General features: G+C 39.8%; 1 protein-coding gene across 2 annotated transcripts; it reads left to right on the top strand.

Annotated features, from left to right (window-relative positions):
* The first annotated feature begins 4242 nt into the window (after positions 1-4242).
* Positions 4243-27088, top strand: LOC114027117 (verrucotoxin subunit beta-like). Of its 2 annotated transcripts, XM_027840970.1 has the most exons (5): positions 4253-4416; positions 6442-6448; positions 8059-8176; positions 10849-12891; positions 25164-27088. In XM_027840970.1, the coding sequence occupies exons 2-5, from the start codon at positions 6446-6448 to the stop codon at positions 25988-25990; spliced, it is 2991 nt and encodes a 996-aa protein (XP_027696771.1). In that variant the 5' UTR covers positions 4253-4416; positions 6442-6445; the 3' UTR covers positions 25991-27088. The 2 variants fall into 2 exon arrangements, with proteins under 2 accessions (XP_027696772.1, XP_027696771.1); XM_027840971.1 differs by lacking the exon at positions 6442-6448 and having other exon boundaries at positions 4243-4416; positions 8063-8176.
* Positions 27089-27978: the final 890 nt, after the last annotated feature.

Here is a 27978-nt window from a genome sequence, read left to right on the forward strand (position 1 = left end):
TAGAGCTGATCAGATGTCACACTGAATTCAGCACCAATAGGAGGAGTCCCCTGAAAAGTAGAGGGACACCAGACTGCCTGAGGAGGGACAAAAGGGCCCAAGTCAAAAAAAAAAAAAGGAGCAGGTTAAAACTTTGGTGCTACTCAGGCTGCTATACTTCTAGCCTGGGCAAGATCAAATAACCCCTCTCTCCTCCCCCCAAAAGGGTTCAAGATTAAATTGAAATATAGAAATAATCTCCACCTCATGTCAGTGGTTAAATCTTATAGATCACTCCCAGTTGTGGGCAGGAGCACAATTCCTCCCAGTCTGGCACTGTGTAAAGATACTTTAGTCCAGGGAACACAGGAAGAATAGAACTTCACAAATCTGGCTTCACAAGGTTAGTCAAACTCTGAATCTGTTGTTGTTTTAGAAAATACTAAAAATATGTTTTGCTTCACATAGGGCAGGAAAAAAACAACCTGAAAAGTGAAACTATTGATTTTTGGTAACATCCTTCTCCTTGGAGGGAATTTCCTGACATTACAAAGCTATTTCTTGTTTAAGGTAGCTAGCTGATAGAGGATCAGAAATGCATCGCTTTCAAATCATATACAATTTCTTAAGAAGAGATCTTCTGTGCAAGAGCCCAGAATATTTCATGGCTGGAAAGGATCTTAAAGGTTGTTTTTTCTAGGAATATCAACATTCTCTTTCTGAATGGTGAATAGTCCAAAATGGTTTTTTTTGAAGTATACTGTGTTAGCAAAAGACAATGGGAATTAGAAGAGATTTGTTAGGCACAAATGCTGCTTAACCCTGAGGACCAGTCAAGGGCAGGGAATTGTCATGGTGCAGTGAAAAGAACATGGGAGTCAGAGGACTTGGGTTTAAATCCTCTCTCTGACATTTTCCACCTAAGTGACCCTAGGCAACTCATTTAAATTCTCTGGGCCTCAGTTTCTTCACTGGTGAAATGACCCCTACCCTATGAGCAACAGATCCAGGAAGTTGGAAAATTCACTAGTGTGTTTTGTTGAACTGAGAAATTTCTCTCAATGTTTGCCTGGATAAAACCAAAGAGGACAACTGAGGCATGGTGACAGCTGCTACAATCAAATCCATTTCTGTAGGTCTTTCTCCCTCTCCCCACTTGGAGGGGACTTGTTTCTCTGAAGATAAAGTTAACGTAAGTCCAGCTATTTTCTCCCTTGGGGACAAATCTGAACTAAATAGTCTATCCAGAAATTTGTTCAATTCTGTATTTTGCCTTTTCTCTATCTTTCAGTTAGGTTTATACAAAACTGACAGAGGGATGCTGAATTCTCCTGTCACATATGTGTTACTGTCTATGTCTTTTTGTAGGTCAGATAATGTTTGCTTTATTAATATGGATGCTAAGGCAAATGGAGAATACATTTTTTCTTTGACTGATGTTGGGTTGTTGTCTGTGGTTCTTTTTGGCATAACTGAGTTTCTTTTTTATTGTTGTTGTGCAGTCGTTTCCATCATGTCCAACTTTTCATGATTCCATTTGGGGTTTTCTTGGCAAAGATACTGGTGTGGTTTGGCATTTCCTTCTCTAGTTCATTTAACAGATGAGGAAATTGAGCCAAACAGAGATTAAGTGACTTGCCTAGGGTCACATAGCTAGTAAGAGTCTAAGGCTGGATTTGAACTCAGGTCTTTCTGATTCCAGGTCTAGCACTCTATCCACTGGGCCACCTAGCTGCCCCACATTTTCTATATTAAAGTCAAAAGTTTGAAAAAATAGAAGACAATGTGAAGTATCTCATCCAAGATAAAAAGTAAAATTTATATATGAAGAAAAAGAATGGAGTAGGAAAAAAGGAAAGAGAGCTGCTGATTATGATGGGGATGGGATTCCCACTGGACCCCTACAAGAACCCCAAAGCTCCTGTACCAAGTCTCTGGCATTTGCCTGAGGCACCCAGCCCATCCCAGTGTAATCCTTTTAACTACCCTTTCATTGTGGCCCTCATAGTCTGCACCTGGCCCCACCCCAGACTACTTGGCCACTCCTAGATCACATCCAAATCTTTCCACAGTCTTCCTGTATAAAGGTCCATCTTGCTGCCATTAAATTGCTCAGATTCTTAAAATCTGGCCAATAGCACAGACTCACTAGGAATCTTGCCCACTCCAACAAGTGTTTCAATAAACCTTGTCTCTGACTAAAAGAAGGGTTGAGTTGAATTCTTTTGAGGCAGAACCCTGGCCTTTTGCCCTTGAATTTCAGGGTTTCCAGTACCCCTAAACCACAACAATTGGAGCCAACCTTTTCCAGAATTTCAGCCACCAAGTAGAAGAGAGATAGTTGGGATGACAGGATCGAGTGAGGGTTTGAACTATTTTATATTGATGCCACAGTTAACTTTCTATCTGAAACTGCTCAAATCCCATGTGAAAACTGTTTATTTATAAGTATTTTTTTTAAACAAAGTTCTTTTCCTATTCCTTTTGGGCATCTACAGTTTCATCTGTTAACAGGGGCAATATCTTACATTCCTTAATAGTTAAATCTTTCCTTTTACACAAAAATACCTTTATTTTCTTTTTCATCACAAAACTGATCCATGTGAAAAGGGCCTTAAAGGGACTGTGTAGCTTACAGGGTAAGAGGAAGAGGAAAGCTCACTTATCAGAAGGTTTTAGAGCAGGGGTGGGGAACCTGTAGTCTTAAGGCCACACATGGCCTTCTAGGTCCTTGGGTTTGGCCTTTTGACTGAGTCCAAGTTTTACAGAAGAAATTCTTTTATTAAGGGAACATCTAGGTCCTCAAGTGTGGCCTTTTGACCGAATGTGAACTTTACAGAACAAATCCTGAACCCAAGGACCTAGAAGGCCACATGTGGCCTCAAGGCCACAGGTTTCCCACTCTTTTTTAGTGAAAGAGGAGCTTGAAAATAATGACCAGGTGAGAGAGAATATGAGTCATTTCCCCAACTGATAAATGGTCAAAGGAAATGAACAGGCAGTTTTCCAATAAAGAAAGACAAATAATCTATAATCATAAGAAAAAATGCTCTAAATCATTATTAATTAGAGAAATGTAAATTTAAGCAACCTTGAGGAATCATTTTACAGCTATCAGATTGACTAAAATGATTGAAGGGGAAAATGACAAATGTTGGAAGGAATGTGAAAAAAATGGGGACACTGGTTGATTGTTGGTAGAATTGTGAGCTACTCCAACCATTCTGGTGAGCAATGTGTAATTATGCCTAAAGAGTTCTTAAGCTGCTTATACCTTTTGACCTAGCAATATCACTACTGGGTCTATTTCCAAAGAAGATTATGGAAAAAAGAAAAGGACCTATATGTTTTAAAATGTTTCTGGCAGCTCCCTTGCTGATGACAACGAACTGGAAATTGCACGGATGCCCATCAATTGGGGAATGGCTGAACAAGTTGTAGGATATGATTAGAATGGAATGCTACTGTGCTGTAAGAAATGATGAGCAGGATGCTCTCAGAAAAACCTGGACAGACTTGTATGAAATAAAGGAGAGTGAAATAAGCAGAACCAAGAGAACATTGTATACAGTGATAACAATATTGTTTTAAGAAGGGCTTTGAACAAATAAGTCATTGTGACTATTATCAATACTCAAATTAACTACAAAGGTCAGATGAAAGAAGATGCTATCTGCATCCGGGAAAAGAACTGATAAATAGAAGCCTGTATAGAATGATTTACATACATATATACATATTTCTATATAATGATAGCTATCTCTAGGGTGGGGGGGTAAAGAACAAAAAGAAAAATAATTTATATAATAAATTTATTATGTATTTAAAAGGAATAGCAAGTTATACATAATAAATTTGCAGTTTCAAGTACAATATTTTTTATTTTACTCTGTTATGGAAATGCTTGTTTTATGCTATAAATTAAAAATAAGTAAAAAATTTTAAAAAGATTAAAAAAAAAAGAAAATAATGGCCAAGTGATCAAGCAAGAAGATGAGAGATAGGGAGGTAGGTACCAAGGGAGACAGAGAGAGAGAGATAGGAAGTGAGCAAAGGTCTGGTTAATCCACAGATCTAATCATTAAGAGCTGGTTACATGTTACTCCAGAGGAGTGATTTATGCCCAGTTAAGATCCCTTTTTTCTGGTTCCTCAGCTTAGGGACCCTATTGACTGAGCAGGCAGGAGTACACCCAGTCAGGTGATCTTGAACATTTCCTCTAAATCTCCCCATTTTCAGGAAATGGGCTGGCCCTAGGTCAGATAACTTGCATTTTCCAGCAGTTCTTTTGTTTTTCAATCTGCCTTCTGCTGCTCACACATGCCCAGGCTCCAGGCACACCCCACACCAATAATGACCCCGAAGATCAGCTCTGTGATGAGGAGGGAGATAGAAGACTGTATATTTTGGTAAAGCCACAGCGCCCAGATTGGCCAGGTGAGGGGTTGGCAGCACCTCTTCGGGAGGGTGGGCTCCCTGATCTGTCCAGGAGGGCTGACCTGCCCTTCTGAGGCAGTCTGCTTTGTTTTTCTGCATGCTTAAAACCTTAGCTTTGACTCCTGTTGAGTCAGGGTGAAATATATGTGTGATGACTGAGTCCCTATTCCCTCCAAGAGCTCCATAGGTACAGAATAACTTTATATATATCAATATATGTGTATGTGTGTGTGAGTATTGACATATATATTTATATTCATTTCTATCTAATATTAGCCATCTCTGGGGAAGTGGGGATTGTGAGAAGAAAGAAAAAAAAGGGAAAAAAGAAATGTACATGATAACATTATTATATATTTAAAAGGAATAGCAAGTTGTACACATTAGATTTATGTTTTCATGTGCAATCATCTTTTTTATTATACTATGTTATGGAAAGGCTTGTTTTATTCCATAAATGAAATTTTTTAAAAAAAAAAGGATAATTCTGAAGTCTGGACAAAATTGCATAGCTTTCCATTAAGGAAAGTTCTCTGCAGTCACAGAGAGCTTTAGGGCACTGGGTGTTCCCAACAGGGCCCCGGACAAAGGAAGTTGGGGGTGGGGCGGCAATGGGGCATCAAAGACAGACTGAGCTCACTTCACAATTTTGCTGTATTCTGCAGTGAGCCAGCTAAGAGTACCCCACCATGAATGCTGTGATCCCCACAGAAAACCCCTGAAATGATAAGGGAGGGCCATGTCATGGAACTGGAAGGGCCCTGCAGAAGCAGCTATGTGGGGCTGGATGGCTCCATTTCTCCCAACTAAGAAGTGTGTGTCTGGAAGAGGGTGGGGAGAAGGGAAGGAGTGGAGAAGAATGGTCAGGGCAGCCACCAGAAATGTCTGGGGAAGGATGGGGAGCCAGAGCTGGCTCTTCTCCTTACACTGAACTTGCAGGCCTCCTTTCTTACTGTCCCCCTCCTCTATTGTGTGAAGACAACTTTTAGGTCTTCCCTCTGGGAATTCTGTGACTATAGTGTCACATCTCCCCAGCAGGGTTATCATCCCAATGAAACTGATACCTAAGAAATTTATCTTTGGTACTCCCAACCTCCCCTTTCTGTACTTTTCTCCATGAGCTTTGGCCAGGAAAGCATCCCTTCTTCACTAGGAACCCAGGGACTCAATGCTGCCCCATTCCTCCCGTCAGAGAGTAAAGTCATCTAAAAAACTCACACATAACTGCTACAACAGTGTTACTGTTACAGTGTATTATCATCCTGCCTATAAACCATTTCTCCTCGAAAAGAGGATCTCAGGGAGGAGGCAATGCTTAACTCAAAGGAATGCCCTATCATGCAGAGAGTTTCAGGAAGAGGAAGAGAGACATGAGGAAAAGAGGTTTGCTTGGTTGCCTTTCCTCCACCTTGAATAAAATGCTTCACTTTATTACTGATCACCTGGCTGGTCTGATTTTTTTGTACAACTTAACAGTATGCATGAGCAAGACATTTCCAGACTGCCATTTCTTGTAGGCTACTTGCACATATACCTAGAAGTCAAGCAAATGTTTAAACATTGCATTGCAAATCTGCTCTGAAATTACTGAAGTCTCCATAGGAATGTGATGAGTTATGAGAGAAATATCTCCTCTCTGAGATCCTGTTGTGGGTAATTGCTATCAAATACATATTTACCACAAGGCAGATATTACAGAGGTCAAAAACCTAGGTTTCATTACTATATGCAAGCATAGATTCAGGCCTCAAAGAACTCCTGAACCCCGATTAAGACTCTAACAATGTTTCTTATGGCCAAAATTACCTCAGACTGAAGAAGAATTCTGTTACATTTTGCAATCTGGTACATTTGCCCTTAAGCCATGAAATTGAAAGAGAAGACAGATTTCTAATCCCATACTTCCTTCAATGTTATAAAAGTTAAACAAAATTATCTGTCACAAATATGTGTATTTTGGTCTTACAACACCACACTATCTATGAACAATGAGGGTCATTTTATATTTAGCCTTACCCAAAAGAGGGAAATGAAAGGCAGTGTGGAACAGTGGGTAGAGAGCTGGGCTCAGACATAGAGCACAAGGGAAGAAGGAGACAAGGAATTCTGGCAGAAGGACACCAGACCCATCTCTCCATATACTGACTAGGTGACCCTGGGTAAGTCACTTAACTTCTCAGTGCCCAGGAAATGTGCTAAAGCTATACATTGCAGAGCAGGTGCTGACTTGCACTGGTAGAAGGAGTTTCCTCATCAGGAAATGTCTAACCCCAATGAAAACCTTTGATCCAGTTTTAAAATGTAAGGGGAAGATGGTAAATGCCAGTCAATGTCAAGATATCCCCTCATGATGTCATCGGTCCTCTTTGAGAAAGCAGGATGAACAACAACAAAGCCAGAAGTCTTTCCTATGACAGAGATTAAACAAAGAGTTAAAGTTTTGAGGGCTTTAAAACCTCAGTCTACCCCTTCTTCTAGATTGGGGGAGGGGAACCAGAGGCAGGGCACTCAGGGCAGGCCAGAGGCTCAGCAGCAGCTCTTAGTAGGCAAAACCTGAGCCAGTAGCAGCTAGAGTGAGAGAAGGGAATGGGGCAGGATGTGGCCTAGAGGAGGTGGCTAAATGTCAGCTGGTGGGAACACTTGAAGCCAGCCCCAGCTGACTGCTCAGCCAGCTCTCTGCCTCACCAAGCTGCCTCTCCAGATGGGGTTTTGTACATGTAAGAGAGGGAGGCTTCAGTTCCTCCACCCTCAGCTCAGTGGAAGTAATCACTGGATTTAATCACAGATATCTAGGATTCATTGTGTTAAGAAGCAGTTAAGACATTATGCCCTTTGCGATTATTTCTTTAAGAAATACAAAAAAAGGGGCAGCTAGGTGGCGCAGTGGATAGAGCGGAGGCCCTGAGTTCAAATGCGACCTCAGACCAAACACTTGACGCTGACTAGCTGTGTGACCCTATGCCAGTCACTTAATCCACACTACCTAAAAAAAAAAAAATACAAAAAAACTTTTTTTTTTCTGGAATTACAGGGAGGGAGGGAAGGACTCAATTTCCTCAAGTGAGGAAGTGCATTTATTTTTATCCTTAAGGCAAATAAAAGAGAGGTAGAAGCAGCTAGGTGGTCCAGTGGCTAGAGGGCTGAGCCTGGATTCAGGAAGACCTGAGTTCAAATTCAGCCTCAGACACTACCTAGCTGTGTGACCCCCAGCCAAACCATTTGCCCTCTGTTTGCCTCAGTTCGTTCAACTGTCAAATGGGGATAATAACAACACTTATTTCCCAGGGTTGTTGTGAGAACCAAATGAGATGACATTTGTAAAGTGCTCTGCAAACCTTCTAGTGGCACATGAATACTTACTCCCCTCCACCAAACCAGTCCTCCTGGTTACTCTCTAGCTCTACCTCTGCCCTCTGACCTAGCTTGTTTCTAAGATTCTCTCTAAGCTGAACAATTCAGTCTAAGGTGTCTGGTTCCTTTGTTACCTCCATACAAGAATTATGTCTTTCCATCCTAGGGAAGGATTCCTGGCTAACAGAGATTGGGGGAGCCAGGTCACTGAGGAATTTGGGGCACTTACGGTTGCAGCCTGAAAGAAAGGGAGTTCCCTGATAACTGCTCTGGACCTCAATTTTTTTTTTCTTAGGGAAAGAACTTCTAAGCAGCATGACCCTGAAGAACACAAGGACGATTTCAACTCTTGGTCAACCCCTACATCTCGGAACACTGTATGACTGCCGCTCAGATACCTTCATCCCTGGTAATTACTCTCTGGAATGCAAGGCCTTCTTCCAGGTGTCAAGAGAGGACAGTGTTAGAAAAGAGTTCTTTTTAGGTGAAAAATGATCAGTGTAAGCAAGTCAGATTCAGAGAAAGTCTCAGCAACTAGAGTGTGTCATCTTTTTTCCCCCAGTTAGAACCCATCTAGATCACTTACTTCTGATGGGAGATGCTATGTGATGGCAAATCCCAGCCGGGAGTGAGGAGTGATGTCTGAAGAAGGCTAGGTAAGGAGGGGCTAATTCATCCTGGAAGGGTGGGGGTCAAGAAAACAAAGCAATCTTTGAAAGATCAAACCAAAAGAAGACTGAACTTTTTCAAAAAAAAAACACCTTTAGTCAGAGATGGGGTCAGAATCTTAATTGCATCAAACACAGTGTTGACAGGAGAGCTGGGCAGATTCTCTCTCTCTCTGTCTCTGTTTCTCTCTCTCTCTCTCACACACACACATACACATCTGAGGTGTTTGTGCATGTAAACCAATCTGGTTAAAATAAAGTTGAAGGGTAGCTTGAAGGAGAAAGGAAGACCTGATGGTTCAGAATGAGGGGTTGGGGGAAGGTGGAAGGGCAGGCAGTCCCATCACTTTCCCTTGAGAAGGATGAGAGTTGCAGGTTGTATGAATACGTATTGGCTTTTGATCTTTACCAGCATCTGGAAGAGAGGCAGCTGGTGCCTCAGTTGATTGAGTACAGGACCTGGAGTCAGCAAGACCTGAGTTCAAATTCAGCCTCAGACATTTCCTAGCTGTGTGACCCTGGAAAAGTCACTTAACTTCTGATTGCCTGATGAAAGGATCCACTGGAAAAGGAAAAGGCAATCACTCTAGTATGTTTGCCAAGAAAACTCCATCTACAGCCATGGTCCACAGGGTCAGAAAGAGTCAGAAACTACTGAACAAGAAACAAGACATATTTAGAAGAGCCACTAAATTGTACCCCACTCACTGCCTTCCTCAGTCACATCCCAGGAGCCAGTTAGTAGTATACAGCTAGGTGGTGCAATGGATGGACCTGAAAGGACTGGACCTGAAATCAGGAAGACTTGAATCCAAATCCAAGCTTACATACATGCCAGTTATTAGACCCTGGGCAAGTCACTTAACCCTGTCTGCCTTAGTTTCCTCATCTACCAAATGAGGATGATAATAAAAGCATCGACCTCCCAGGGTTGTTCTGAGGATCAAATGACATAATATTTGCAAAGTAATTTGAATATATTTATTATTTTTAATTTTTTCCCAATCATACATAAAAATATTTATTTTAAACAAATTTTAATGTTCGGTTTTTTTTCAATTTTGAGCTCCAAATTCTCTTCCTCTCTCCTGTCCCTCTTTATTGGAAAGGCAAGAAATTTTACCTAGGTCAAACATGAGCAGTCAGGCAAAATGTATTTCTGTATTAGTCATACTGTAAAAGAAAATACACAAAACAAACACATACAAAGTTTAAAAAAACTCTTTTCATTCATACTCCATCAGTTCTTTCACTGGAGGTCGATAGTATTTTTCACCAAAAGTCCTTCAGAATTGCCTTAGATCATTGCACTGCTGAGAACAGCTAAGGCATTCACAGTGGATCATCATACAATATTGCTGTTATTGTGTACAATGTTCTCCTGGTTCTGCTCACTTCACTTTGCATCAGTTCATGTAAGTCTTTCCAGGTTTTTCTGAAAGCGTCCTGCTCCTCATTTCTTATAGCACAATAGTTTTCCAACACAATCATATCCTACAACTTACTCAGCCATTCCCCAATACTCTGCAAATATTAAGGTACTATATTAATGCTAGAGAGTAAGATTATCATTCGCTAGCAGCATAGAATGTCTCACCACAAGGGGCCTGGCCAAGACAACCCAGAAGGAGCTACACTTCTTCAGAGGCATAACTACTCCTTTTCTGTCTCAGAGAATGCTCCAAAGGTCGTATACTCAGCTAACACTGCCAAACCTGCTTTGTACATGCAACATTCCTCCTACACCCACCAAGCACTGACCTCACTGTGGGTCATCTCCTGTTCTCTATCTAGTTCAGACAATGCATTTGGCTACTCTTGTAGTCAGAAGACCAGGGCTCTGCTTTGACAATTACTAGCAGTAGGTTCTCCAAAAAATTTACCACCTCTCTGAGTATCAGTTTCTTTGTCTGGAAAATGGGGCTAAAGATGATAACACTACTTAATTCATAGAACTGTTGGAAGCAACGTGCTGTGTAAACTTTGTGAATCCTGTATCACCATGAGCCTTTTTTAGGCTGCAGCTCCCAGGCTGGTAGGAGGAGAGGCTTCTCTACTTGGGGAAGGAACACAGGGACTCAGAGTAGGGAGGTGTGTACTGGGACTATGGGGGAGGAAGAAGGAGAATTCAGATTCAGGGGTTCAGAGTAGAGAGCGACTTTGTAAGGGTTCCCCCTTCAGTCATAGAAGGCTCAGGGGAGCAAGGGAGCTGCAGAGACATAGAGAAGTTCTTGCCAGGTCAGGAGTAGGATTTTGTCCACCCCTGCCATCTGTGCCTCTTGCCCTGCTCACCCTCCTTCCACAAGCTGCTCCCAGGCCCAGCTGTCCCTGCTGGAGAGGGCACCCTTAAGTGACAGGCTATGGTCCCTCTGCAATCTGCCATTTACTCCCTAATGTCTCTGTCCCATTCTAGGCATCACTTTATGGGACAAGAAGACCCTTGAGAGAAATGTGATCACAAAAAAGCAGTGCATGACTGACTTTGACATCATCACCTCTGACTCTATTGATGAGAAGACCAAGGCCATGAATATCTCTGCAGAGCTGAAAGCAAGTGTCCTGGCAGGGCTGATTGAAATAGGGGGTTGTGCCAAATATTTATGTGACACCAAGACATCCCAACAGCAAGCTCGGGTCACTCTCAAGTATAGTATGACTACCCAGTATTCCTACCTCACCATGAACCACCTGGGATATCAGAATATTTCCTACCATGATGTGTTTGATAATGAGACAGCCACCCACGTGGTCATAGCTGTGCTCTATGGGGCCCAGGCTTTCTTTGTGTTTGATCAGAAAGTTTCCACCAATGAAAATGTCAAGGATATAGAAGGAACATTGAAGAGTAAAGTAAAGAAGATTCCCCAGGTATCAGGAAAGGTAGGCGGAAAGATCAAAATGGAGGACAGTGAGAAAAAGTCAACCAAGGAATTGAGGTGTAAGTTTTATGGGGATTTTGTTCTTCAGACCAATCCAGTGACTTACGAAGATGCAGTAGAAGTCTACGCCTCCCTTCCTAAGCTGCTTAGGGGCCATGGGGTGCCCGTCCAAGTCTGGTTGTACCCTCTGGAGAAGCCGAATTCCAAGGCTGCCAGGCTGGTTCGAGAAATCAGCATTAGCTTGGTATGGGATGCCCAGGACACTCTGGAGAAGTTATCTGAGTGTGACAAGAGGTGCAATGACATGCTGGAGGCACCAGGGCTCTCAGTCTTTTCTGCAATCAGGGAGAAGATTAGGCGATTCCAAGGGCTAAATAAGCAGCACAAACAGCTTTTACAGAAGGAAATAGCCAAGGTCTTACCTGAGATCCGGGAAGGTAGAGCAGGGGATGATGAGCTAACCAGGATTTTAATTAGGGAAAGTCAGTCCCCATTCAGCACTAGTAGGCTCTCACAGTTCCTGGATCAGAAGCTCCAGGAGATGAAGGTGGTAAATTCCTACCTCACCCTTCTGAAGGAGGTGCCAGTCATGGCTGACCAGAATGAGGTGGACGATGTGGTAATAGGCTCTCCCCGCAGATATGTCCTGGTGTTTGCACTCACCTCCTTGCATGAGGAACCCTACTTAGCAGACTGGAAACAGTGGCTACAGAATTCAGCATCATTCAGTCTTGACTGTGAGCAACAGACATATTCCTCATGGGTTGAGGACAGAGACACAAGGAGAAAAGCAAGACAATTGGCAGAATCCTTTTCAAACTTTGCCAAGGCCAATCATTCCACTGAGAAGACTCACTTCATTGTGGCATCTGTCCCAGACCAGGAGAACAAGGGGGTCTCCATTTACCTCTATGAAAAGGGACTGCAGGTCAGCACCAACTTTGAGCTACCAGTCAAACCTCCCCCTCCCCAGATTGGTGAGGTCACACATGACTGTGTAGAGCTCACACTGGCCTCAGCATCTGGGAAGGAGGAGAGGATCACTGGCTATCAGGTCAAGTACCAGGTTGTAGGGAAAGAGGACTGGATCACCATCCCTGTGTCTGGAAAGCAAGAAGTATTCAAAGTGAGTGGCCTAGAGCCTAGCACAGAGTATCTGTTCCGGTTTGCTAAGGTGTGTGAGCTAGGGCTCAGTGAGAGCAGTGATGTGAGCCTTGCTGTGAGGACACTTCCCCTGACCTGCCCTCCTGGGAAGCCAGAAGCTGTTGTGGTGGGCCCACAGTCTGTGACCCTGCGCTGGCAGGGTCCAAGGGTTGTTGGAGCAGGAGTCAAGATCAAGGACTACAGAATAGACTACAGAGAAGAGAGTGAGACTGTGGGTGAGGAGGGGGAAGGAGAATGGCATGAACAGAGAACAGGAAATGAGGAGCCATACTGTGACATCGACGGACTGACCCCTCAGACTGTGTACAGGTTCCGAGTTTCTGCCGTGTGTGATGGTGGCCGGACCAGTGAGAACAGTGATAAGAGTGACCCAGTGAGGACCCTCCCTACCACAGAGGAAGCTACAATCTTTGGTAAGGGGCTTTTAGTGACTAGAATCCATCAGGATGTTTCTCATCATTGGAATATTTGAAGTGTTGCAGGGGTTGATAAGGAGACTCTCATTGATTTCACAGTCCACTCAGTGAAATTACCGAGGGTCAGATTCTGAGGGACTTATTTGCAGTTTGTAAGGGTTCATTTAGTGTGGGAGGGAGTTGATCATGGCACCTCTGATCAATCAAATTCCACTCCTCCCCCTCCTATAAGAATGTCAGGTAGATAAGATACTTATTAATTCAAATTATTAAGTTAAGTGCCTGAAGTTTTTGCCATTGAAAATCATACCCAGTTGACAGTAATTCAACACATTTTTCTGAGCTATGGTTTTTATTCCAGATCTATAAAAATTAGCCTTTGGCATTTGTTTATTTTTTTAAATGACAGTTTGAATTGCTTGACTTGAGAATTTCAAGACCCTCTTTAGTATAATATAATAAAAAAAAAGCCTAGAGTTAGAAGGAATCACTTCTTCTGACTCCTAGCTGTATCATATGCCCTCTCTCTCTATGACGTTTCCAAAAAGTGATCATAAAGCGATCAGTCTGTAGTCGAGGTTAATACTGCCAATGATCAGAACTCATTCTCTCATGAGGCAGCTTTTTCATCACATTTTGGTGAGCTCTGATCATTAAGAAGTTGTTTCATGGAGCTAAAATCAACCTTCCTATAACTTACATCCATGGGTTTTAGTTGTGCCCTCTGGAGCCAAGCGGAACAGATTTTTAGTCACTTTTCCATAGAGCAACCCTTGAAATATCAAAGAAAGTTATCATATCCCTCCTGTCCATGTCTTTTTTAAAATAATATTTTCCCCAAACATGTAAAAAACCAATTTTAACATTCATTTTTGAAAATTTTCACTTTCTCTCACTCATCTTCCCCCTCCCTGAAACAGCAAGCAATTTGACAGATGTTATACATGTTCGACTATGCAAAACATATTTCTATAGTAGTAATGCTGCCAAAGAAAACACAGACAAAAAAAAAGCAAGGAAAAATGAAGACAGTAAAATATTAATACTATGTTTTGATCTGCATTCAGACTCCATCAGTTCTTTCTCTGGAAGTAGATAGCATTTTTCATCATGAATCCTTTGGAATTGTCTTGCTAGGAAAGAATTTTTTTTAACATTTCCATAATATTCGTGTTGTAAAAGAAAACAGACAAAAAAACTCAAGAAAAATAAAGTAAAAAAAGTATGCTTCAATCTGTATTCAGATACCATTAGTTCTTTCTCTGGGAATGGATAGCATTTTTCATCATAAGTCCTTCAGAGTTGTCTTGGATCATATTTCTGAGAATAGTTAAGTCATTCATAGCTGATCATCTTACAATACTGCTGTTACTTTGTACACAGTACATTTCAGTTTGCATTAACCCATGCAAGTCTTTCCAGGTTTTTTCTGAGAGCATCCTGCTCATCATTTTTTATAGTACAATAGTAGTACATCATAATCACAACGCACAACTCATTCAGTCATTCCCTAATTGACGGGCACCTCTTTAATTTTGGAAAAAAATTTAAAAAAACCAAACGTTAAACTTTATTTACCTGTAAGTGGAAAAAACGCATTAATAAAGATTTGTGATAGCTGAGGAAATCAAAGATCCTTTAGGGATTTGAGTATCTATAACAAAACCTTGTTCAAACATTTATACTATGAGGAGAACATACACATCAAATATTTCTTCTTTATAAAGTATAGTAAAGTTTTTCAAATGGTTTCCAGGTCCATGCTTTCAAGTTCACTGAAATTTTTAAGGCAAGATATAATTTCAAATATCTAGACCTGAGCCATGGGCTTTTTAGAAAATGGAGATACTTTCTGGAATTTCAAGATCACATACTACTGTTTCACTCTTACAATGTTCTGATGTTTTGTGTTTACTTTTATCCGTTTTGGATATTACTGTCACATCTCCTGTCTCTTTCCCAGCAAGACTGTATTGCTGAGAATTCATTCACAGCTGATCACTGCACAATGTTGCTGTTACTGTATACAAAATTCTGTTTCTGCTCACTTCATTTTGCATCAGTTCATGTAAATTTTTCCAGCTTTTTCTGAAAGCATCCTTCTCCATCATTTTTATAGCATAATAGCATTCCATTGCAATCATATACTACAACTTGTTTAGCCATTCCCCAATTGATGAGTATTCCCTCAATTTCCAATTCTTTGCCACCACAAAAAGAACTGCTATAAATATTTCTGTACATATAAGTCCTTTTCTTTTTTTTAAATCTCTTTGAGATACAGGTAGTGTGATTGCTGGGTTAAAGGGTATACACAGATTTATAGCCCTTAGGGCATAGTGCCAAAGTGATCTCTAGAATGGTTGGATCAGTTCACAATTCCACCAACAATGCACTAGTGTCCCAATTTTCCCATATCCCTCCAACATTTGTCATTTTCCTTTTCTGTCATGTTAGCCACTCTGATATGTGTGAGATGGTACCTCAGAGTTGTTTTAAATTGCATTTCTCTAATCAATAATGATTTAGGGCATTTTTCATATAACTATAGATATCTTTGAGTTCTTCATCTGAAAACTCTGGTTATGTCTTCTTTTCCCCAAGCTAACCATCGCAGATTTCTTCAATTTTTCTTATATAACATGGGTCCTAGTTCCCTTACAATCTTGGTTGCCATTCTCTGGATTTGTTCCAGATTGCCAGTATACCTTCTAAAATACAGTACCCAGAGGCAGCTAGGTGGCACAGTGGATAGAGCACTGGCCCTGGAGTCAGAAGAACCTGAGTTCAAATCTGGCCTTAGACACATAACACTTACTAGCTGTGTGATCCTGGGCAAGTCACTTAACCCCATTGCCTAGCCAAAAATAAAATAAAATAAAATAAAATATAGTACCCAGAAATGAATATAGTACTCCAGTTGCAGACAGACACATAGGAAGATGATTACATTTTAAAGTGCCTACTCTGTGCCAGGCACTGTGCTAATCACAATGTGCTTGGCATAGTGGGGATACAAATACAAATAAACACAAAGATAGTCTCTGCCTTTAAGGAGCTTACAATCTAATGAGGAAAGACAACACACAAAAGGAAGCTGAAAGGGGGAGAGTGAGAGAGGAAGGCACATAGTGGATGAATATTGGAGAATTCCAGAGAAATTCAAAAGCAGTATAGCTTGTGGAAAATGGGGGAGGGACTATGCTGGGCCCCCTCATTAAATAAAGGCCCTGGAACCCAAGGCTCTACCCCTCCAGTCATTTGGAACTGACCAGTTCAACCAGTTCCAAATATATCTAACTATACTGTCACTCACCCCATATCTCTCATCTTCTTCCCAAAGACATAATAAGAGAATTATTAGATGCCTTATTGAAATCCACATGCATTAAGCCAAATACATTAGCCCTGGGTCTACCAATCTAGCAATGCTGTTATATATATACATACATACATACAGATAGATAGATAGATAGATAGATAGAGATAGAGATAGAGATATAGATATCTCTATCTGTCTATATCTACATATATATAGAGAGGCTGATCTCATACGCTTTGTTCTTAATAAGCTTATGCTGATTGCTGCTGGGCCCCATTAGGTGCTCATAACCCATGTGAAAGAACTGTCATTCAAAAGAGGGTTTATTACACTTGTAACTAGAAGCAATGGGTGGAAGTTATAGGAAGGTTAGGGTTTGTTTAAAAATCCTTTCTGGAATTCTTCTTGGAACTAGCCAGCAAGCTCTTAATCTGCAGATTGAGAAATTCACATCCTTCCCTCTTTTGAAAATTGAGACATTTGCCCATTTCCAGTGTTTCACAGCATTTTCAGATCTCTTCAAGTATCAGTTCAGCTATTACATGTCAGTATCATGATGGAGTCCGGCTGGGCTGAGCCTTTTTTTTTTTTAATTTTAGGACTTTAATTTTAATTTCTTTTTGTCAATTTGACAAATTTGACAAATTTAAATTTGACAAATACCAGCAAAAATGAACATTCCCATGTACAAAGAACAAAAAGAGGAAAACTATGAATTTTTATCATATACTGCTTGGTTTTTTCAAAAAGTATTTGACAAATTCAATTTGTTAGTTCCAAAGCTCTGCTGTTAATCTGTATCTCCCTCTGGAATCTTTTCTGTTCTTTTCTGTCCAGCTAGGTGGTACAGTGGATGAAGGGCTGGGCCTGAAGTCATGGGACCTGAGTTTAAATCCAGCCTCAGATACTTACTGGCTGTATGTCCCTGGGCAAGTCCCTAAATCGCTATCTGCCTAAGAATCCTCATCTATAAAATGGGGTCAATAATAGCACCTATCTCTCAAGATTGTTGTGAGGATAAATAAGATAATATTTGTAAAGTGCTTAACAAACCTTAAAAAATTCTATAGATGCTAAATGTGGTGATGATGATGATGATGATGATGATGATGTTCTTTCCTTTCTTCTTTTTTTGGTAGGAACCCTTTTTAATTACATTTGTTTACACTGCCCAGGCTGAATACCATTTCCCTGAATGGAAAAGACAGAAACCAAACAGTCTTTGAGTTGTTTCATGTTCTCTATGGTATCTCTCTATAGGCAATTATATTACCTATGGCCATGTAGCAGAACTATCTTTCCCTAATTCCTTCTCTTGTCTAGAATATAGCTAAAAATGTCCTTTTTAAAAAATTTCCTTAGCATTTTTACTAGCTGCAACCCACAATGGGCATTAGCCTTCTTGACACTGTTTCTGCAGATATATGCCACTCATTTGTGTTCTATTTTCACTGAATTTCACAAACATTTAAGCATCAAATACATTCAAGACACTGTGCTGGTTAACATTTTATTTGGCTCCATTTTGGTTCCATTTCAGTACATAATTTTTAAAAATATCTGAGCTTATGAGAAAGTTTCATGTGAAATATATTGGTCTATTTTCCCTTTGTCTCCTTTATTATGATTATCCACACTTAAATTATCAGAATTTTGTCTGTGACTCAGGTCTCAAGCCTGGCATTTACAAAAGACTCTTCACTGAAGAAAAGAATGAGTACTTCCTCTCCCAAGCTCTTGTCAACTCAGCCTTTCATGCAGGCAGAGAGCTCTAAATTAATCTCTCTACCAGGGAAAAGAGTCTTATGCTAATACTAGACTTGAGCCCTGGGCTACATATTTTTAAGAATCTTCTAGCACTCTTGATCTGTTCTTCCCTTTTAGTGTTTCTGGCCATGAAATCATACCTATCTTTCCTCTAAACTTTCTGAAATATACTTTCCTATTCTAGAATATATGTTTGATCATGTCCAGTATGTACCCTCCCTTAATCGTTGGGGACTCCAATATGACATAATCACTCTTTCCCCAGGTTCCCATGATTCACCCTTCATTAATCAGCTCTTCTTTATTAATTATGCTTTGAGTACTCATTCTTCTTGTTTCCTCTATCTTGAAAGATGAAATTGTCAGCAATGTAAATAAAGAATTCATCATATATTCTAACTTTAACAGATTAAAACTTCCAGCAGATGCCTAAATAATGATCCCCTACCCTAACCCCCATAATTTCACATCTCGACTCTTTGACAGTTCTGTGTTATGTATAAAAACTTATATTATATATATATAACACACATACACACATACACATGTGTTCATGTACATATATGCTATATATGCAGGTGTGTATATATACATATACATATGTGTTCATGTACATATATGCTATATATGCAGATGTGTATATATACATATACATATACACATATATCTATATATCCTCTACCAAGCTAGGCAATCTATACGATAGTGTTATGATAGTATCTTAGAACAATAGAATCTCAGAGTTAAAAGGGACCTCAGATTTCATTTTGTCCATCCACACACTGCCTGAACCATGAATTCCTACATTAATATCCACAAGAAATGGTCATCCAGTCTCTAATTGAAAATCTTCACTAAGGACTTCTCCTTGATCTTCCTAATTGATCTTCCTACTCACCTTCCTACTCAGTAAACTCTATTGGCTCCCTATTGCCTCCAGGATCAAATATAAAATCCCTTGTTTGGATTCTAAAGCCTTTCATAACCTGGCTCCTCTCTACCTTTCTAGTCTTTACTTCTACTTTACTTTACTTCCTTCTATGGTCTCTTGTGATTCAGTAACACTAGCCTCCTTGCTGTACTTTGCACAAGAAATTCCATCTCCTATTCCAGATATTTTTACCGATTGTCAACAATACTTCGAACATTTTCCTTCCTCATCTCTGCTTCCTCGCTTCCCTGGCTTCCTACATCCCAGCTAAAATCTCACCTCTGCAGGAAGCCTTTCCCAGTCTTCCTTAATTTTAGTTCCTTCCCTCTAATTTATCCTGTACACATCTTGCTTGCACATAGTTGTTTACATGTTGTCTTACCTACTGGATGGTCAGCTCCTTGAGAGCAGGGTCTGGTTTTTCCCTACTAGTCAAATCTCTTCCATCCTGTACTAATGAAGTTGATTTTCTCAACCCAAGTGTAGGAATTCATATGTGTCCCCATTAAAGTTTGCTTCATCAGAATAAGCTCATTTTTTAACCATTCTTTATTCTTTTGAACCCTTATCTTGCCATCTAGTATATTAGGTATGGGCCCTAGCTTCATATTTATCTTTAATTTGATATCCATGCCATCTATGTCTTCATCCAAATTTACTTCTTTGTCTTTGCCAAAATGTTCTTTATTATTCTGTCCCCACTTAGGTTCAGGTATGTTTCTATTTTCTTGACAAATAGCACTACTTCTCTGCCCCTTCCATCAAATCTATTACTTTTGAACAAGATGTGTTCTTTACGTTAAGAACCACATCTCACCAAGTCTCAGTGATTCCTATCAGTTTCTATTTCCCTCCTGTTAAAATCGTGAGTTTACTTTGTATGCAGTAGTACACACTTCAAGGTATATACTAGAAGGGCATTGTGGTCTCAAAAAAAATAAAAACACCCCAAAATCAGAAATAGGAACCACTGCTAGGTAACACTCCTTTAGCACCATTATTTCAATTATATACCCAAGGATTCACTCAGGTCATTGTGATCACAGAATTATAAGACTGAAAGATTGGCTTAGTCCATTTTGTATCCTTGGCCAAGAGCAAAGACAGATAAGACACCTACTGTTTTTAAGGGAGCTCCAGAGAAAGAAAACCCTAGTGGGTCACCAGGTCCTCAGTCAAGATTTTGGTGGAAAGAGAAAGTTTTTTTCCTTAAGAAAACAACATTTCTATTGCCTTCCTGTGGGACCCCTACCTCCACAGGACTGATAAACACATATCATTCACATCATCCTTAGGATAGCATTCATTTTTCTTCATGAAGATAACAGTTAAATGAAGCAAATCTGATTCACATATTTTCTTTTTTAAAAAAAATATTGACTGGATTTATTTTATTTAATTTAATTTTCATTTCTTAAGTCTCTCTGTCCCTCTTCCCTTTCCACCACCTATTGAGAAGGCAAGAAAAACAAAACTCATTACAAATATGTACAGTCACCCAAAACAAATTTCTACATTGTGCAAGTCCAAAAAGAAAAAGAAAGAAAGAAAAGAAAATACACTCCAATCTTCACTCTGAGTCCATCATTGGAGGATATTTAGAGGGTAGCATGTTTCATCATGAGTCCTTTAGAATTGTGGTTGATCATTGTGTTGATTAGAGTTACTAAGTCTTTCAAAGACCATTATCATTATAATGTTGTTATTATATAAATTGTTCTGGTCCTACTCACTTCACATTGCATCAATTCACACAAGTCTTCCCAGGTTTTTCTGAAACCATCCCTTTCATTTCTTACAATACAATAATATTCTATAACATTATTGTACCATAATTTGTTCATCCATCCCTCAATTGATGAGCATCTCCTCAGTTTCCAATTCCTTGCAATAAAAAAGAGCTGCCATAAATACTTTTGTACTATGGATCCTTTTCCTTTTTCTTTGATCTCTTTGGGATTCAGGTGCAGTTACTAGCAGTGTCTTTGGATCAAAGGCACACACAGATTAATAGCTTTTGGGGCATAGTTGAAATTGCTTTCCAAAATGGCTGAACTAGTTCATAGATTTACCAACAGTGCATTAGTGTACCTGTCTTTCTATAACCCCTCTAGCACTTTTCATTTTCTTTTTTTGTCATCTTAGCCATTCTGATGAGTATGAGGTCGTACCTCAGAATTTTAATTTGCATTCCTCTAATTATTATTAAGTTAGAGCATTTTTTCATGTGGCTATTGATAGCTTTGATTTCTTCCTCTGAAAACTGCCTATTCATATCCCTTGACCATTTATCAATGGGGGAATGGCTCTTATTCTTGTAAATTTGACTCAGTTCTCTATATATCTTAGAAATGAGGGGCAGCTAGGTGGCGCAGTGGATAAGCACCAACCCTGGATTCAGGGGGACCTGAGTTCAAATCTGGCCTCAGACCAAACCTTTGACACTTACTAGCTGTGTGACCCTGGGCAAGTCACTTAACCCCATTGCCTAGACAAAAAAAATTAAAAAATTTTAAAAAAAATGAATTTTGGTAGCTAGGTGGCGCAGTGGATAGAGCACCGGCCCTGAAGTCAGGAGAACCTGAGTTCAAATGCGGCCTCAGACCAAACACTTGACACTTACTAGCTGTGTGACCCTGGGCAAGTCACTTAATCCCAATTGCCTAAAAAAAAAAAAAGAAAAGAAAAAATTTCAAGAATCATTCCATTCAAAAAAAAAGAAATGAGACCTTTATCAGAAAAACTTGCTGCAAAGATTCTTTTCCCAGTTTTCTCCTTTTCTTCTAATTTTAGATGTGTTGGTTTTGCTTGTGTAAAAACTTCAGTTTTATGTCATCAAAATTGTCCATTTTACCTCCCATGAACCTTTCTATCTCTTGTTTGATCATGAATTCTTCCCTTATTCATAAATCTGACAAGCAATTTCTTTCATATTCCACTAATTTGCTTATGATGTCATCTTTTATGTCTAAATCATGTGCCCATTTTGAGCTTTGTCTTGGTATATGGTATAAGATATTGATCTATGTCTAGTTTCTATCAGACTACTTTCCAGTTTTCCAATAGTTTTTGTTGAATAATGAGTTCTTGTCCCAATAGTTGGGATCTTTGGGTTTATCAAACTCTAGGTTACTGTGTTCATTTACTTCTGTATATTTTGTACCTAATACGTTCCACTGATAACTGCTCTATTTCTTAATCAAATTTCTTTGATGATTACTGCTTTGTAGTAGAGTTTGAAATCTGGTACTCCTCATTTTATTTTTTTATTGATACTCTTGATATTTTTGAACTTTTGCTTCTCCAGATGAACTGTTATTACTTTTTCTAGCTCTGTGGAGTAATTCTCTGGCGGCTTGATTGGTATGACACTGAATAAGTAAATTAATTTAGGCCATATTGTCATAAAGTGTTGGGCAGAGTTTAGATTCTATTGCTTCCTCTCACTCCCCCATCTTGGCTCCACCCCTACATGTTTTCTCATAGACCCTAACCAGGAATACACAATAGAGCTAGTGCCCAACTTTGGCTCCCTCATCAGCTGAATAGACAAAGGAAATGGGGAGCTACTATAAATAACATCAGGCTTCCAACCCAGTATAGGACTTTTGCATAGGCAGTTCAATCAATGTTGAGATTTTAGGACCTCAGAGAAGCCTCCCTCTTTACCTCACCAAAACAAAACAAAACAAAACGAAACAAACAAACAAACAAACAAACAAAAAACTCCCCCAACCTGAGTGCTAACATTTTTATCAGACTCTTTACTGAATACATTGATAAGAGTAGGGACCTCTCATTTAGTCTGGATATTTCCAGCTCCCTGAACCTCATTTTCCCCTTAATCTATCCTCTAGAATTATAGAATATTATAGTTGGAAGGGCCTTAGACCAGTTCAGTAAAGCCTCCAGGCCTTTTAAATTATTATAATTTTAATAGCAGCATTCTTTATTACTGGTCTATGCTAAGTCTTTATGGGACATCCTGAGCACTTGAAGAAAATAACACATCTTATCTATGCTGCTTCTTTCTATATCATCATCACTTTCCAGTGACTTCTCTTACCCTACCCTACCCTCAGAAGAGTGCGTGAGTCTGGTCAAGTCACTCAATCTGTCTGCCTCAGTTTCCTCAACTGTAAAATGGGCATAAAAATAGCCCTTACCATCTAGGGTTGTTGTGAGGATCAAATGAGATAACAATTGTAAAGTGATTAGCACAATGCCAGGCACAAAGTCGGCACTTAATAAATGCTTGTTTCCACCGTTTCTTCTTTTGGAATCCTCTCTTTTACAGTTAAGCATAACAAATTGACACATGGCTCATTCTCTAGACCTTTTTCACACGAATTTCTCTCTAACCCTGTTAGAAAATGTCACACTCAGAAAATGAAAGGAATAACAATGAACACAAAATGAAAGACATCAGTCATCAGTGGAAACAACCCACCTGCAAAATGGTTTATAGATGCATTGCTGGTAATACTAGGGTTTTTCTGAAATTTCAGCAAGAATGCAGTGGGAGCCTTCCTTAAAAGGAAGCCCTGTATTTTCAATAACCCCTCTGGGATCAAAAACTCAACGGCACAAGTACAGGATGTAGGAAGCTTGGTTAAACAACAGTCAACATGAACCAGACCTGCAGATGTCAGGAGACTATAAACTCCCTATGAGGTAACAACATGACAACAACAACAGCAACAACAACAACAACAATAATAATAATTGGCATTTAGATGGCGTTTCAAGGTTTGCAAAGCATGTTACATATGTTATCTCATTTAATGCTTGTAAACCACCTGAAGACGTAGGTGCTATTTTTAACCCCATTTTTTTTTACAGATGAGAAAACAGCCTCAGAGAAGTTTTAAGTGACTTGCCCAGGGTCACATAGCTAGTAAATATCTAAAGCCAGATTTGAATTCAGATCTTCCTGAATTCAAGACCAATGCTTTATCCACTATGTAATCTAGCTGACAAAACAAGGAAGAGTCACTGTAAACTGTGTCCAGAGAGGACTAGTGCCCATAATGAAGGAAGGAGGTCATAGTCCTATGAGATACTTTCCAGGTGAGACCACACCAGGAGAACCTTGTCTAGTTCTGGTCGCCATATTTTAGGAAAGGCATTGACTCCCTGGAACAAATACAAACAAAGATGACTAGAGTGGGGAAGAACTAGAGCCGGGTTGGGGGCAGTGCAGTGTTGGTAAATGCTTAATAACTGGCTCTCCAAAATATAAGACATATTTAAAAGTCTAATCTGCATATTAACATTTTCTCCATCACTTTCTCAGGTCTAGGCACCTAACAAAACAATAAATCAAACCCTGATCTGTAGCTTTTGATGATTGCTGAGGTATAAAGGGTCAAACTGAAAATGTAATAACCAGTTGTTGGGAGTCAGTATGAGCTGGCTCCAGTATATCCCTGACTGGGGACAGAGTTGGAAGTAAAGCAGAGATAAATTGTAGGTATAGGTATAGCAGCTGGGGGATGAGAGACCTACCCTTCTGTTCTTCACTTTGTTGGTGACAGTAGGGGAAAGAAGTCGGAGAGGAGGATGGGAAAGGGAGCTTGAGGCCCTGGGACTGTAGCCTTGGAAAAGAAGCCTACTCCCCTCCCCAATACTGGTACCCTGGGGCAAAGCCTTCTTTACCTCGTGCTAGGTAGAGTTCTGGCAAAACCTGGCCTGAGGCATATTGCTATCAGGATGGTTCACTATGAAGTAGGGCACAATAACAGCAGAGGTAGGGAGGAGGATGAAGAAAGGTTCAGGATTGGAGAGAATAGAAAAAAGCTGTTTTAGGAGCTCCTGCTAACACAAAGTACTGAATATATTGATCAGATGTATTGATTTTCATTTTGTTTTTCCTTTAAAAATACTGTTAAGTGGGATGGCCATCCGGCAAGGGGAAAGGGAAGAAAAAGGAGAGAGATATTGGCAGAAATTGTGGAAACATTTGAAAAAAAACCCAGAAGATATCAATAATTTTTTTTTAGAAATTTTATTTATTTATTTAGAAATTTTAGAAATATAAATAAATAGAATATTTAGAAGAAAAAAAAAGAAAATGTCGGTAGACCCTATGGCAGGGTCCTTGAGAGGCAGCAGGTGACAAAGTTAAGCCAGGGGCCCAAACTTTGGCTCTTGCCTAAAGAATAAAGGGATCACTTTAATAGTTGCCTCATTTCTAACTTCAATTCAGTCTGTGAAAGGAGGTTATGAATATGTCTTTCTTCTTCCCAGGAGGGCCTGGACCTGGCAGTTACTCAGAAGATGTCAGAATTATCCTTTTGGGGAAGACTGGGTCTGGAAAAAGTGCAACGGGAAACACTATCCTCGGCAGGAATGCATTTAAATCTGAATTATCCCCAGTTTCAGTAACCAAGAAATGCGAAAAAGCAAGCAGCATGAGGAATAACAGAATAGTTTCAGTGATCGACACACCTGGCATTTTTGATAGAGACAACAATATCGAAGAAACTATACAAGAACTTGCTAAGCAGCTGGTGATCTCCTCCCCAGGGCCTCATGCATTTGTTACTGTAATGTCTTTAGGCTGTTTCACTAAAGAAGACGAAGTAACCATTCAACTCATCTCAGAAGTTTTTGGAAATGATGCACTGAAATACGCTATCTTATTATTCACTAAAAAAGAGGGGCTAAAGGGGGAGAGCATAGATGATTTTGTAGAGAAATGTAAAGATCAGGATTTTGCGAAGCTGATAGAAAGCTGTGGAGGACGGTACTGTGCTTTCAACAATGATGCAACGGGAGAAGAGAAGGAAGCCCAGGTCATCGAATTCATAGAAAAGGTCACCCACATGGTGAAGAACAATAGGGACTCGTGCTTCGGCAATCCAATCTACACTCAGACTGAAGAACTCGACCAAAAAGAAAAAGAAAGGTCAAGTCCCAAGAAACAGAAAAGCAAAAATGAGGACAATTTCTTAAAAAGGCTAATTTGGCGAATTATTACTTCTTTAAGGTGGTTTTGGGAAGAAATTTGTGCTTTCATCCGGAAGCATCGAGATGAATTTCAAAAATTTTTTAAGATTCTTAGTTCTTCTTAGGATGGTAGTTTTTTCCAGTGATGAAAACATTGAATAATAAATATTTTCCAAAACCACAAGGACCTTTCTCCCTCCTATCTTAGTAGGATGAATCTCTCTACAAAGGCAGATCACAAAAGTGATTTGTGCAGGGTCACACAGCTAGTAAGTGTCGAGTGTTTCATCTGAGGCCGCATTTGAACTCAGGTACTCCTGACTTCAGGGCCAGTGCTCTATCCACTGCACCACCTAGCTGCCCCCCTGATTACAACCTTTTGAGTCTCTCAGTAAGCAGTCATTCTGAGTTCTATCCACTCTATCCTGCCTTTCCCCCAAAAAACCCAAAATTGCCTTGTGGTCAACTTCCTAAGGGTGAGTTTCTCTTAACTTAACAAAAGCTGGTCTTTGGATAAGAAGTGCAATATGTGTGATGGAACCTGTATTCAAAGTCCATCCAACCTGATAGGAATTGGCAGAATTTGTACTCCCTTTACAATGCTTTTGAGAACTTAGGTCATCTCCATGTTAGGATGAGGTACTGAATGCAGAAATATGTGTCTACAAATCAGGCTCTGAGTGTGACCAGAGATAGGGACACAGGGAACAGGCAAGGCATTGAGAGCCCGAGAGATCTTTCACCTGAAAATTACCCAGGGTGGACAAACTTCAAGTTTGGCAGGAAGCCCCAGAGAAGGAAAATTGGAAGCCCTAGGGAGCAGCAATGGGCAGCAACCATTATCCAGCTCCAGTGCTCAGACAGGGACAACTCATACCTGGGGGCTTGGAGGTCCCTAATGCTCTATACAGGTATTGAAATTCCAGATAGGGCCTCAAAGATCCAGTATGTGGGGCTCATCATGGGAAATGGAGGTCAACGCAAGAACTCAAGAGAACTAGGATGAGACTAATCTGCTTGACCCAAAGGTGCAATGGGGGGGCAGCCTGAACCTAGCACAAAGTCCCAATTCAGGAACTAAAGCTGGAGATGAGTAAATCAAAGAAGACACTGACCTGTATAAAAAATTATTGTAGATCTAGAGATCCTCCAGAAGTATGAGCAAGTAACCCTATAACACTGCAAGCCGAGAATCAAACGGCAAAAAAAAAAAAGAATTTTCTGTAAGAACTATATGAATACCTAGAAGAAATGAACAAGATATTAAAAATAATAATAACAATAGCTAGCATTTGAGATAGATTCAGGATTTACAAAGCCCTTTGCAAATATTATCTCTTTATTCTTACTACAAGATAGTGACTATTAGATAGGACTATTATTATCCCCATTTTACAAATGAGGAAACTGAGTCAAACAGAAGTTAAGTGATTTGCCCAAGGTCATACCTAGGAATTATAGGAGGCTGAATTTGAACTCAGGTCTTCCTGACTCCTGGTCCAGGACTCTACCCACTGTGTTACCGAGCTGTGGAAAATAAAATGAAATAAAAATTTTGGAGGAAAGAATGAGAAGGAGAATAAGTAGCTTAGAAGAGAAAATGGTAAACTTTACCCAAATAGTGGCGTTCCTAAAAATCAGAATAGACCAAATATATCAATGGTTCCATGAAATAGTTAAGAAATATTAAGACAAAATCAAAAGATGGAAAAAAATAGAAGAAAAAATGTAAGATTAGTACAAAAAAAACAGTAAAATTGGAAAGCAGGTGACCAAGAGAAAATTTAAGAAACACTGGACTCCCTGAAAACCATTTTTAAAAGACTGAACACCATATTCAAGAAATCATACATAAAAACTGCCTAGATCTATTAGGACCAGTGGACAAAGTAAAGCCAAAAAAAAAAAGAATTCACCAATTATCTTCTGGGGAAAAAAGGAGTAAAAGTTACAGTATTATCAGAGCCAAAAACCAAAAAAAAAACCCAAAACCCAGAGTTCCCATATCAAAATAAAAATACTACAAGCATCCAAAAAGAAACTATTCAAGCATGAAAGAACAAAGGATCATGCAAGACCTGGCAGCTCCACATAGAAATGAAAAGAGATCTTA

The sequence above is a fragment of the Vombatus ursinus genome, unplaced genomic scaffold, assembly GCF_900497805.2.
Source record: "Vombatus ursinus unplaced genomic scaffold, bare-nosed wombat genome assembly UNPS02014852.1, whole genome shotgun sequence".
Taxonomy (NCBI): Eukaryota; Metazoa; Chordata; class Mammalia; order Diprotodontia; family Vombatidae; genus Vombatus; species Vombatus ursinus.